We start from the raw sequence: 13,336 nt of genomic DNA, 5'->3' as shown, positions 1-13,336 counted from the left end.
AGAGGGAAGAGGAAGAGGACAAGACAAAAACTCTTGGGGAAAAAATATATCTCCACTTTCATTTGTCTCCCCCTGAAGAGATGTGTTCCAAGAGGAATAAAATGAGGTAGACTCAAAAAATGTTACATCCATAGATACAAAATATTTACGAGAAAGGGGATGATAACATTTATAACCCTTTTGATTAAATTAACCACGTCATTTAGTTGAGGGGTATTTACACAAGTGGTTTGATGAATGATACCATGCTCACTAAAAAATGAAGCAAGACCATCAAACATGTATTCTCTACCATTATCAGATCTAAGGACTTTAATTTTTACACAAAATTGTGTTTCAATCAATTTGTGAAAGAGTTGAAACACAGAATACACATCACTTTTAGCTTTGAGTAAGTAAACCCAAGTAACATGAGAAAAATCGTCCACAAACGTAACGAAATAATGAAAACCACGTAATCAGGTAACTGGGGAAGGTCCCCACACATCAAAATGAACAAGGGAAAAAGGTGAACTGCTTTTGTATCACTGGCAGGAAAACAGGTTCGACAATGTTTAGCAAATTCACACATCTCATACTGAAGATCTGACACAAAAATAGAACAAAATAACTGAGGAAACAAGCGTTTAAACAACAAAAAAGAAAGATGGCCAAGGCGCATATGCCACTGTAATAACTTCTCAAAACGATGGTCATTCCAAACAGTAGATGGAAGCTTCTGGACTGAGGTAGCAACCCGTGATAGGAGATCCAAAAAAAAGTCCTCCTTCCTCATGCCCCGTACCAATCATCCTCCTCGTATCCAAGTCCTGGAAAACACAATGAGAAGCAAAAAAAATGACTACAATTTAATGATTTCGTGATATGACTCACAGAAAGGAGGTTTAAAGCAAAATTAAGGACATGAAGAACAGATGATAAGGTCATAGATGGATGAGCAATAACACTACCCTTGCTAGCTATAGAAGAATAAGAACCATTGGGAACTTTTACTTTGACCCTACCATAACAGATATGATAAAATGAAAAAAAAAAAAGACATACTAGTGATATGATTCCATGCCCTTGAATCAATAACCCAAAAGCTGTTAGGAGTGGAACCAGATGCACTGAAGGCCAAGATCGAAGTACTTGAGTAAGCGACCGCTGTTGTAGAAGCAGTACTAGGAGGCTCCAATTGAGCCATAAAATGTCGAAAAGCCTCAATCTCACCTCGAGAGAGGTTAGTACTATCTGATGTCGGTGTTAGAGTTGGAGTAGGCCCTAATGTCTCCATGGAAGTAATAGAAAGAGTGTTTGAATCCCTTCCACTAGTGTAACGACTACCTCCTCGACCAACGGCGAATGAACCTCTATGTGATGGACGGCCATGAAGATCTCAAAAAGTATCCCTAGTATAACGAGTACGACCACAATTGTCACATTTCAACTTATCTTTATCATCAACAGTTGTCCCTGAACGACACCGCCTCGAGCACGACTACCATTGCGACCTCCTCTTTGGGACATCAAGGCTAAGATTGCTCTCTCATGAATGGTAGGTTGGAGCATAGCATTACGACGACACTCCTCACGATGCAAGTAGGAATATATTGTAGTTAATGATGGAAAAGGCTCTTTTCCTAGAATTTGAACCCTGACTTGTTCGTACTCGGAGTATAAACCGGCAAATAACTCAAATACACGATTTTCTTCAACCAACTTCTTATACGCAATAGCATTGATAGAACAATGGGCTCAAAATGTCTGACAATGATCCAACTCTTCCCATAGATGTCAGAGAGTGGAGTAATATGTAGACAAGGGCTTATCACCTTGCCTCACCTGTCAAATACTATGGCGCAACTCATACACATGATGTGTTGCCTACTTCTGAATATGTCTCTGTAACTACATCCCATATCTCATTGGCAATATGCAAAAATAAGTAATTATTGCTAATGTTGAGTTGCATAGAAGGGAGAAGCCAAGACATAACAATAGCATTCTCTACATCCCATCTGTCAAAGGTTGGATCTTCAGAATCAGGAATTGGTAAACTAACAGTCAAATATCCCATTTTGTCTTTTCCTTTAATGTATAGTATGGCTGATTTAGACCAAGCAAGGAAATTATGACCATCTAGCTTCACTGTAATGATTTGAAGATTAGGAGTAATACTTTGAGGATTACTCATACTCCCTTCACCATTCAAAGGCACATTCGAAGACTGACTAACTTTAGACATTGTAAAAAAGTCTTTCGAAAAAAAACAACAAACACCTTGTGAGCACGAAATACACTCTACTAGATACCCGAAATTGATGTACACTTTACCCGATAGAAAAACACACTTATTATCCTCTTTAACAACACATGACAAGCATTAGAATATGGAGAACAAGTCAATCCAAATCAGAAAATAGCACAAAAGATCAGCTTTGCATAAAAAACACCATTTTCAACAAAAAATTCAGAAAACGGGTCCAAAGAAAGGATCATCGAAACTTCAATATCTGACCAATCGATCAACGGCCACCACCATTAGATTCCTCATAAAAAACGACCAAACTACTCAAGTCCAAACTCAGAAACAAGTAATCAAAATGAACAAACGGAGAGAAAATGACGGATCCTAAATTTTCGTCATTTTTGTTGATTTTTCACTAAAAACATTATAACTTGCTCAAAACAACTCCAAATCGCATGAAACTTGTTTCAAAAATTCTCTAAAATCATCCTCTTAGAAACAATCAAAAAATATCAAAATATCTAACAAAAACAACGTCAGATGACGTCAACACGCCGACTACTGACGTTAGATGACGCAGCAAGTAAGAGAGTCTTCTTATCTCTCCTTTTTTTTTAAATTTGTCTTTAAGGTCTTTTTTTATCTTAAGCTCTGATACCAAATAGATTTGAGAGTTTTAGGGTTAGGGTTTTTGTGGAGAAGAAGAAAAGAGATGAAGAGAGAGTTGTTTTATTCTCTCACTCGTATAAATATTAACATCATAAGAATGTTACTAATAACAAAAGAACCCTTGGAAGATTGTAAATAACCAAGAAACCCTTATAAGAATTTCTACAGATATATCAACACGGTAGTTAGAAATTCCTTAATTCCATGTTCAGTCACATGGGTTATGGGGTGAGGTAGATACGGTGGGTGATAATGTGTCTCATCCCTAACCTTCTCCATCCTAGCTAATGAGTCTCCATATGGGTTCTTCAAGAGTTCTAGAGGCTTGAGACAAGATGATCAATTGTCACCCTTTTTGTTCCTTGCAATGTCGGAAGCTCTTGGGAGAATGATTGGAAAAGCAGAAGAAAATAGGGACTTAGGTGGGTTATCATTGGGTCATAGTAGGCCAAAGGTTTCTCACTTGCAATTTGTATATGATACATTGATTTTAGTGGAGGAATTTGACAGGTAATGGGAGTTATTGTGGGATTTGGAGTTGTTTTGAAGCAATATCGAGATTGGCGATTAACTGTTAGAAAGAGCAAGGTGTTTGTAATGGGGTAGGTCAGGAGAATTGGTATATTAGCAGTAGTTTTAATTTGTCAGGCGGATTATCTCTCATCATCTTACTTAGGATTGTCGTTCAAACTGCCTTAAAGGATCAAAGCAATTTGGGATCCAATGTTTGAGAAGGTAAGTGGAAGGTTTAGGGGATATTGACTCTTGTAACAAGTATATGTGAGTTGGCTAGTGTTCTAAATTATTTTCTCCAATTATTTTTGTTTATTTTCAGAACTCGTCACTGAGATCAAATATGATCTCAGTGTTGTCTGAATAGGATCAATTAGTAACACAAATCAGAGAAATAAACTATGAAAGAGAAGATAAAGAAGAAAGAAGAGAGAAAAGAGAAAAAGGGGAAACATGACCAATCTAGGTATTTTTTCCCAAGAGAAGTCAATGCAGCAGCCGCTTTATGAATATTAGGTCTTTTTTCATGTAAATAGAAAAAGACCAAACTACCCATATACAAATAATTAAAAGAAAAAATTGAGTCCAACTATTTTTCCCCACATTCAACCACTTTAACACTCCTCAAGTTGTGCATAGATGTTAATCATGCCCAGCTTGACTAATACTTCTCGAAGCCATTCAGATGAAGTAGCTTTGTGATGTAGGACATCTACAGGGTTTTTTTTTTATATAAGTATAAAATCTTAGAAAAGAGAGAAGATACAAGAGGAGGCTGAGGTAGCCCCCAAACAAGGAAAAGATAAAGAAAAAAAAAGGCCAAAACAAGCAATAATAGAATCACATAAAAAATCCGATTTGAACACGAAGTCAACAAAAGAAACACCCAAAAAATCCTTGCTCAACTTCGACCGCAAGTATAGCAGCCCCAAAATTTCCAGATACACAGCTTGAGACATACTTTACTTTCCCCGGAGCACCATGTTGTTTCTCTCTCTCCGAATAGCCAAGCAATTGCCAATGGAAGAATAGCCAAAAGGTATCTTTTTCTAAGAGAAGACATTTAAGGTCTACCCTTCCAATAATGAAAAGAAGGTTCGAGGTAGAACACAATCCATTTGAAACGAGGAGAGAAAGACTGTCCAAATACCTCTAGTAAAATAACAAAGGATTAAGGTGTGATTCATAGGCTCCCAATCCCTCATGCAAAGGGGACAAAAGTTTGGAGTAATCGAACCATGAATTATCAAATTATCCAAAGTTAGAATCCTCCTTAAGGAAGCTAACCAAACAAATAAAGAAACCTTGGAAAGGACAAGAGCAGACCAAATGGTAAATTCCGAGAAAGAGTTAACAAACAAAGGAAGCAAGGAATTGTAGGAAGAACAAACTGTGAATCTTAAGTAGTTTCCTAATCCTAGTAGGATTTGTTTCTATTTTCTAGTTAAGTAAGATTTATATTTTCTAATTCTGATAGGATTTTTATTCCATAGTTATTGTAGAAGTACAATACCTTTTTCTTTTTTTTTTATAAGTGAGTACAATTCCTTATTAGTTTCTACTTTGTTTTCAAGTTCCTATTTTTTTGTCAGACTTCGTTCTTATTCTTAAGAATATAATTAGAAGTGCTTACAAGTATCCAATTTGAGTTATAATAGATTTAGAAAGTTGCTATTATATTATAATAGGTTAGGAATTTGAGTTATAAGGAGCTTCATATACGAATTTTAAGATAACAATTCATTCCATAAATTTTGAATTTAGCTAATTCTCTTGTTTCAATTTATTTCCCAGTTTCCCTCTTTTTCCAAGCTTGAATCTATTTATTCAAACTAGTTTTGAGTGTTCCATTAAGCACAATCTTCCAATTCCTTTCGAATTTATTAATTCATATGCTTCCACTATGTCACTTCAGTAAAAATATCAGCTAGCTAACATCCTGTAGGAACAAACGTCAGACTTATGATCTTGTGTTGAACCTTCTCATAGATAAAGTGCCAATCGGTCAAAATGCACTTATTACGCTAATGGAAAACAGGATTGTTAGCAATGTGAATTGTTGTCTAATTATCACAATGTACAGGAATAGGGGTGTCAATCTGAATGCCCATCTCTTTAAGGAGAGAGAGTTCATAGAACTTCAGAAGTATTATGTGACATAGCTCTATATTTGGCTTCTATAAAAGATTGAGCTACCACATTTTGCTTCTTACATTTCCAAGTAATCAAGTTTCCTCCTAAGAAAGTGCAATAACTTGTAGTAGACTTTCTATCATCAAAAGATCTTACCCAATCAACATCAAAATAAACAGACACATTCAAGTGCCCATAGTCAAAATAAAGTAGCCCTCTACCAAGAGAATTTTTCAAATACCGTAGTATTCTATAAACAAAATCTAAATGGTGCTGACAAGGCCCGTGCATGAATTGACTACACACTCACTGGAAATGATATATATCAGGTCTTGTTATGAAAAGATACATAAGGTAACTCACAAGATGTTGGTACATACTTGGGTCGCCTAACACTTTAGATTATTTTCTAGACAATTGTTTATTGTGTTCAATAAGTGAGGTAATTGGTTTACACCCAAGTATTTTTGTTTTAGTAAAGAAATAAATTACATACTTCCTCTGAGATATATGGATCCTCGTTTTGGTTCAGGCAACTTCTATCCCCAAAAATATCTAAGACCAATATCTTTCATTTCTAATGTCTTCTGCAAATACCTTATCTGACACTTCATGTGGATCATTCCCTATCAAAACAATGTCAACGACATAGACAACCAAAATTGCAATTGAGGACACACAGAATTGAGTATGAGAAATAGCAGTGCCAAACTTCTCAAACCAAGCCCTAGCAAACTATTTCATACTATATATTTCCTCTCGCAACTGCAAACTTTATGTCTATCCCCTTTAGGATAGACACCTAGTGGGAGAGACATAGATTTCCTCCTCCAATTCCTCATGAAGAAAGACGTTTTTAACATCCATTTGATACAAAAGTCATGACTTCACAACTGCACTAGAGAGAAGAATACAAAAAGAATTTAACTTTACAAGTGGAACACGTGTCTCATGATAATCAATGCCTTCCTAATGAGACTATCCCTTTCCATCCAGGCGGACCTTAAACCTGTCAATGAAACCATCAAACTTGTGTTTAATTGTGAACACCCACAACATGTTTACCCTTGGGTAATTGCACCAGCTCCCAACTCAGTAAATATAGCTTCTCTCCAACTAGAGTCAGACAAGGCTTGAGTCACAAAAGACGAAATAGTGACATATGCAAGAAAGGAAATAAATGCATAATAAGGAGAAAGAATTGCAAATCGGATGTACAAATTTCATTTTCTTCCTTTCGAATGGAAATAGGAGTGTCTAAGGAATTAGGAACAATTAAAGAAGATTTACCATGAGATTCAGTTAAAGAATGATTACCTTAGGATTCAATTGGTGTGTGATCATTCCTCCTGATAGATTGTTCCTTATTTGATCTCCAAATGTATACCTGCAAAGATTTAGCAACTGGAAGACTCACAAGAGAAGGAATAGTATCATCAAGAGGAACACTTACGATAGGAAGAGGTAAGAGATTATTGCGAACATCTGATGTAGTGGAAGTGAAATATGGAACATTTTCAAAGAATGTTAACATCATTGGAACTAAATCTCTTCTTGGTGTTAGGACAATAACATTTATAATCCTTTTGAACAATCGAGTATCCCAAGAAAATACATCTCACTAATTGATTTCCCAATTTGCTCTGTGATGGCCCAAGTGTTCACACAAAACACACAGATCCAAAGGTTTTTGTTAGAGAGGATAAAAAGAAGAGTTATCAAAAAAACACAATTTTATGACGGTATAATCCATTCAAAACAGGTGTAGGCATTATGTTGATGAGGTAGTTAGTACAAAGGACAACTTCACCCTAATAAAGTCTAGGTACATTCATACCAATCAAAAGAGAATGAGTAACTTCCAAGAGGTGTATGTTCTTTAGCTCAACAACGTCGTTTTGTTGAGGTGTGTAAGAACTTGAAGCTTGATGTTCAATGCCATTATTCGTCAAATAATTTTGTACACTATTACTCATATACTTTTTGGCATTATCAAAACGAAAGACTGGCATCAAGATGAATTGGGTCTAAATCATCTTAAGGAAAGCTATTACTACATAACTCACTCCTTCTCTTCTTCTCAACCAATACCATCCCTTATAGACTAATATGTTGAGCAAATAAGAGCAAACCCCACCCCTGAGATCAAAACAACTACCTGCAATCATAAACACCTAAAAATGGAGTTTTCAAGGAAAGCCGCCCTAAAATTTTGACATGTCTTACACACGAAAAACAACAAATACAGAATACTTATCAATTACATCCCTTACTCAAGCTCTTTGTCATCGAACACTCATGTCCCTCTCCTATCAAATGCCCTAGAAAATTACAAATGGAACAATACCTGACAAAATCATCTCCCAAAATATGGATGGAATAGGTGTCCAAAGATTGGAAAAGAATTTTTACCGATTAGGATCCAACTACTCAATACCTATGAGATAGAAAAAAATTGAACCAAATGGACTGTGCAAGACAACAATGAATAAGGATAAGATCCACATACTTAGCAATTGCTTGACATAAAAAAGCAACGATTGACAATGATGAAACCTCTAGAAACTAGATGATTTGCAATTGAGGTCTCATCCAATGTCGCAGACCACATGAAGAATGACATTTGACAGGAACTTTGACCCCCAAGTGAATATGCTAGGAGAAGAAAGTGGCGAAAACTAGAAAGAAATTGACAAAACAATTCAACATAAAACACCCCATTACGCATACTTTTGAAGTAGACTTGGTAGATGAACTTATAAGAAAATCATAATTGCTTTCCATCTTTATAGTTCAGAATTCAATCAGACCTTCTAAACCACAAATTTATATATATATATATATATATATATATATATTCAAGAAAGAAAAACAGCATGGCTTGACAGATCCTTTCAAGAGTAAAACCTTTTCATTGGATCCTAGCTCTTGCCCGAACATATCAAGGTGCCACATCCCAAAAGCGCAAGGTCCAATATGAGGTCAATAACCATTTCATGTTGCTAGATCATCCAAAAGTCCATCCTTTCCCAAGATCTATTTTCCTTGTGTGGTATGTTGCTCTGGACAACATCCTAACTCTCGAAAATCACATAGCTTGTGTAGGAAAATCATTGTAGACTTTTGTGAAGAGCAAAGAAAGAAGTGTAAACAACCACCTAATTCACTTTCATATGGCTAAAAAGGTTTGATCTCATTTCTTCATGTTGCTACACGTTCCATGTTGGCCATTTTCAACAACGGCCAGTGAAGATTTAATACTACAGGCAATCTTGTCTAAATTTATTACCACCTACAATTAGTTGGAGAGTTTGGAATGGACAAATAGAATATCTTTGTGGGGAAGGAGGAAACTTGTACAACACTTTATTAATTTTTAAAGCTACCTTGGTTATTTGGTCAAAGGTGCCTTTTTTTTCAAGATTGAGTCTTTAAGTGGGACTCCATATTACAGAGGGTATTGTAAGATATAGGGCTGTCCCTGGATCGGATCATACCCGAAATCCAATCCGTTTTGATCCAATAACTTCAAGTCTGGATCGATGTTTTGGATTCCAATAAGGTTTCGATCTGATATCTTATTGGATCAAATCTGAATCAAACATGTCCCAATTGGATAATATGTTAGAAAGTATATAAATTATATTACATATGTGTTGAAGCATGTGAAGCTTATTTAGATTTTGTATATAAATTGGGTTTGGCCCTATCTAGACCCAATCCGATTGTTAATGGATAGAGTTTGGATTTTAATATGGAGTTCCAATAAAAACCTGATCCAATAAGGTCCTGGATCTGATCCGAACCAGATCCATTGACAGCCCTAGATAGATAAATAGCCTGAATTCCCTTTTCAATTGAATTCAAAGTCCATCGAAAAATGATGGAGGAAAATTGCACCAAAACTACTTATCTTCATCAATAAGTCTAAAAGGGGATAAATAAAAATCGTTTGGATTTACTGTTTATCCAATCGTTCATTCCTGGGAAGAGGAAGAAGCAGATAGAGTAAAGGCCTCCTCTTTCCATCCGCTCTTCCCAAAGTCAGCAAATTGCATGTAGAGATCCCTAGGGGCTTATAGTATACGACATTGTTTCATTTACACCGATGTATGGTTGCCTCCCCGCTTTTTCCTAGTGCTCTTGCTCCATCTACCGTCTTGGCCTATGGTTCCTACTTGCATTTGAAATGCATCGAATAGGTCTTCTCTCTCACAAGTGTTGTTTCCAAATGAATGATTATGCTTTTTTTCCTCTCTCTCCACGATTCCATAAATTTGTTTTCCCCCTTCTTCTTTTTTCCCTTCTTGTTTTTAAGGTTTAATTTAAAGATTGTTGTAATCTCTCTCTATTTCCCTCTGGGTCTATCAGGCAAGCAGGCTATGTCGCATAGTCTTTCTCTCTCTTAGCTTCCATTCTCCACACTGTAACAAAAGGACTTGCCTTTGCGAAGGTTTGCACCGATCTAATAATATGTCACAAAGTATATAAATTATATTACATATTTGTTGAGATAGATTAAGTTGATTTAGATTTTGTATACAAAATTGGGTTTGACCCAATCCAATTGTTAATGGATTGGATCTGGATTATAATATTGAGATCCGATAAAAACCGGATCAGGTAAGGATCTGATCCGATACTTATTGGATCAGTCCCAAATCCAATCCGATTCCTATTGGATCAGTACCAAATTGACCTTGATCTGATCCGAACCCGATCCATTGACAGCCCCACCACCAATGTATAACACAGGAAAATGAAATTCCCACCCATATTCCATGTGTAATCAAACAGACCATAAGTGGATTCCGAATAGGATCCGCTTTTCTGTAATGTCAATGTTTTCTTAAACTTCCCTACTTTGTTTTTTTATCAGTAAAAGCAAAATTATATCATTAAAAAGTGATCAAGATGACCAACAAACAGTACCCAAAAAACAAAATAAGATAAAAAAGAGCACCAAAACTTTTTAAGACAATCTACAAACCCAATACCACCCAATGTTTTAAAGTTCCTAAGGCGTACTTGAGGCATTTTGGGTTCTTGAAGCAAGGCATAATCCTCGAGGCGCAATAAGGCATAAGCCTCGACAATTTTATATAAAAAAATAAAAAAATACTAAAAATATATTTAAAATCATAAGAAATAAAAAATATATATCATAATGAAGCAACATTTTCATGGGAGCACCATAATATGCTCATTTATTTTGCAAACTTTCAAAATGATTTTAGCTAATCTTCTTATTATTCTTGTCCCTTCAATTATAAAAGCTTTCATTTTTAACATCTTCAGATTCAAGAGTATGGAGCAACATTTTTCTATTGCAAGCAAGTTGGTCTTTCAATGTCTTAATTCATCTTTACTACATTAGAACAATACAAACATCCTACATAAATGTACGACTTTCTCGAACCGTTATTTGATCCATCAACTTCAACCCATGCTTTCAAGTGGGGTCTAATTATCATCGCCACCTCTACCCACTTGTCTACCACTTCCTCTATCTAGCATCCACCATCAATAAGAGGAAGGACAAAACACAAAACAAGAGAAAAATATGAGATTTAATTATTTTTTTCAAAAATTTAAAAAGAAAATGTATATAATAACCACATACCTTAAATAAAAGGTGAAGTTTTGATTGATGGTTTTATTTGATGTAAATCTTCATGAGAAACTCATCAGAAGTGAGAGAACCAAACTCGAATGAATATTGAAAGCACAATAAAAAAAATCTTTGTGCAAGGAGAAAATAGGCTTTAAGATTAAAAAAAAAAAAAACTTAATATGTTTGTCTAAAACATATTAAAACACCCCAACTTAAAGAAGTTTTAATAAATAAATGACATGAGGAATGGTATAGTAAAACAAAGCAAGAAAAGAAAAATTAAAAAATTGGAGGTTCAATTTGATTTTTTTAGAGTCAAGATGGAGGCTTAAGCCTCACATAATTTTGAAAAGGCTTAAGCCATGAGGCAAGGTGAATAAGCCTCGCCTTGAGGCTTAAGCCTTTTAAAACACTGAACCCACCTCCCCATGAAGTCCTCAAACAAGACTTCCTTTGAACTCCTCAAACACGTAACACCAAAAAATCATGAAACTTTTAATCAACACAACAATGTTCTCCAAGGTGGCCTCCTTCATCTAAAAAATTCAATGATTCCCTTCCTTCCAAACACCCCAGCAAACTGCAAAAGGAGTGATAGATTAAAGGATATGTTTCCCCACCAAAAAGGAGTACACCAACCTCAACCAAGAAACGAAGACACCTTTCATCGACTATGGCATGCATCCTGCAACCCCAAAAATGTCCCAAAAGTGCATCCAGATTTCCCAAACCAAAGACCAGTGCAGCAAGAGATGGCTAACTCTTCATCCAACTTACACATAACGCAAATGTTAGGGTACAAAAGTCCATCTGAATCAAGTAGTCCATCATCGTAATACTATCCCAAACGGCTGTCCAGACGAAGAAAGAGACTTTAGATAGGTCATTGGGCCCCCAAATAGCATCTGCCGTAAAATCAGACCTACACTCCTCCTGGAAGGATCTATAGAAGGGCGTAACCAAAAAAGTCCCATCTTTACACCCTCCACAACCTCCTATCACTGGTACCAACATCAATAGGAACACCTGCTTGTTGGGCAGTCAAGGATGCCAATTCTACCACCTAACAATCATTAACCTTCATCTGAACCCAAAGTCCCAACCACCTACCCCGTTTGTGACCGCCAACATACTAGATATAGATTATTTTTTTTCCTCAAAGAGCTCGTAAGACATGGGAAACGATCCTTTAAAGCACTCTCCCCATACCAAGAATCCTCCCAAAAGCTCACCCTCCTTCGATCCCCCACCATGAACCTTGTCCTTCGCCAAAAGACTTCTGCCACCTTTAGAATCCCTCTCCACACCCCACACCCAAAAGAACCCTTTCTCAATCCACACTCTCACCTATATTTACTTTCCCCAAACTTGGCAACGACCACCTTCCACCACAAATTATCGCATTCCACGCCAGACCTCCATAACCATTTCCCCAAGAGAGCCTGGTTTATAATCCTCAACCTTCGCACCCTAGGGCCCCTTTGGACTTTGAAGAACAAACCCTTTTCCAACGGACCACGTGATGCTTCTTCTTGTCTCTATCAACCTCTTCTTGTATTTATCAAGCTTCCCTAGTATTTTTTTTTTTTTTTTTTTGATAAGTATAGCGTCCCTGGTAATTCAACTCAACCTCTTAAGTCATCACATTATCTTCTTAATCCTTAACCACATTTTCTCTTTTTCTGCCTCTTTTCTTGATTTTTTTTTTTTTATTTTTTATTGGCGTGTGTGTGGGTGCGTGGGTGGGGGTGGGGGGGGGGGGGGCATGGGTATTTTTGCTACTTTTCGAGAACTAGCTAAAGCCCCTTGTCTTGCCTTCTCAAACACACAAGACCCATATTCAGCAACTAGACCCAACCCAATCAATGTTTCATCTTCTTCTTAAATAAGGTTTTTAAGGTAAGGACAATAGTTATGGCATTCATTCATTGAATAAGTGATGATTACATGGTCCTTTGTGACCGAACCTGTCCAAAACGCCCAAATAAATAAGTTGTTCTCGCCAGGAGAGTACTCATGGAGACATAAAACCATAGTTTCTACCTTTTATTTCAGTCTTCTCGAACTCTTTACACTCCTCAAACATCTATTAAATGAATTGTTCATCTTCATATTATACATATCACTTTCTAAGTGAATAATGCATGCTCTGGCACTGATCTTTTTAATCAGTGTCG

The 13,336-nt window shown here is 36.3% G+C and overlaps 1 protein-coding gene across 7 annotated transcripts in view; it reads right to left on the bottom strand.

Annotated features, from left to right (window-relative positions):
• LOC147401639 (uncharacterized) overlaps nt 1-13,336 on the bottom strand; it is a 45,801-nt gene that overhangs the window by 17,820 nt on the left and 14,645 nt on the right. The window contains exons 11-12 of one of the 7 annotated variants that reach the window (XR_015178626.1): nt 6,863-6,932; nt 737-809 (exon numbers count right to left, since the gene is read on the bottom strand). The exons of 1 other annotated variant lie outside the window; for it this stretch is intronic. Coding sequence is in view for 4 of the 6 variants with exons in the window: in XM_086442985.1 (XP_086299111.1) it covers nt 10,900-11,055 (156 nt within the window). In the remaining 2 variants the exon portion in view is untranslated. Of the gene's footprint in view, nt 1-736; nt 810-6,862; nt 6,933-10,566; nt 11,056-13,336 lie in introns of those variants that run through there. 5 more of the 7 variants (XM_086442988.1, XR_015178625.1, XM_086442986.1 and 2 more) reach the window with 5 other exon arrangements.

This window comes from Akebia trifoliata, chromosome 5 (assembly GCF_017979445.1).
Source record: "Akebia trifoliata isolate Shusen 1 chromosome 5, ASM1797944v1, whole genome shotgun sequence".
NCBI lineage: Eukaryota > Viridiplantae > Streptophyta > Magnoliopsida > Ranunculales > Lardizabalaceae > Akebia > Akebia trifoliata.
The sequence above is the reverse complement of the archived record's forward strand: the minus strand, read 5'-3'. Positions and strand labels throughout refer to the sequence as shown.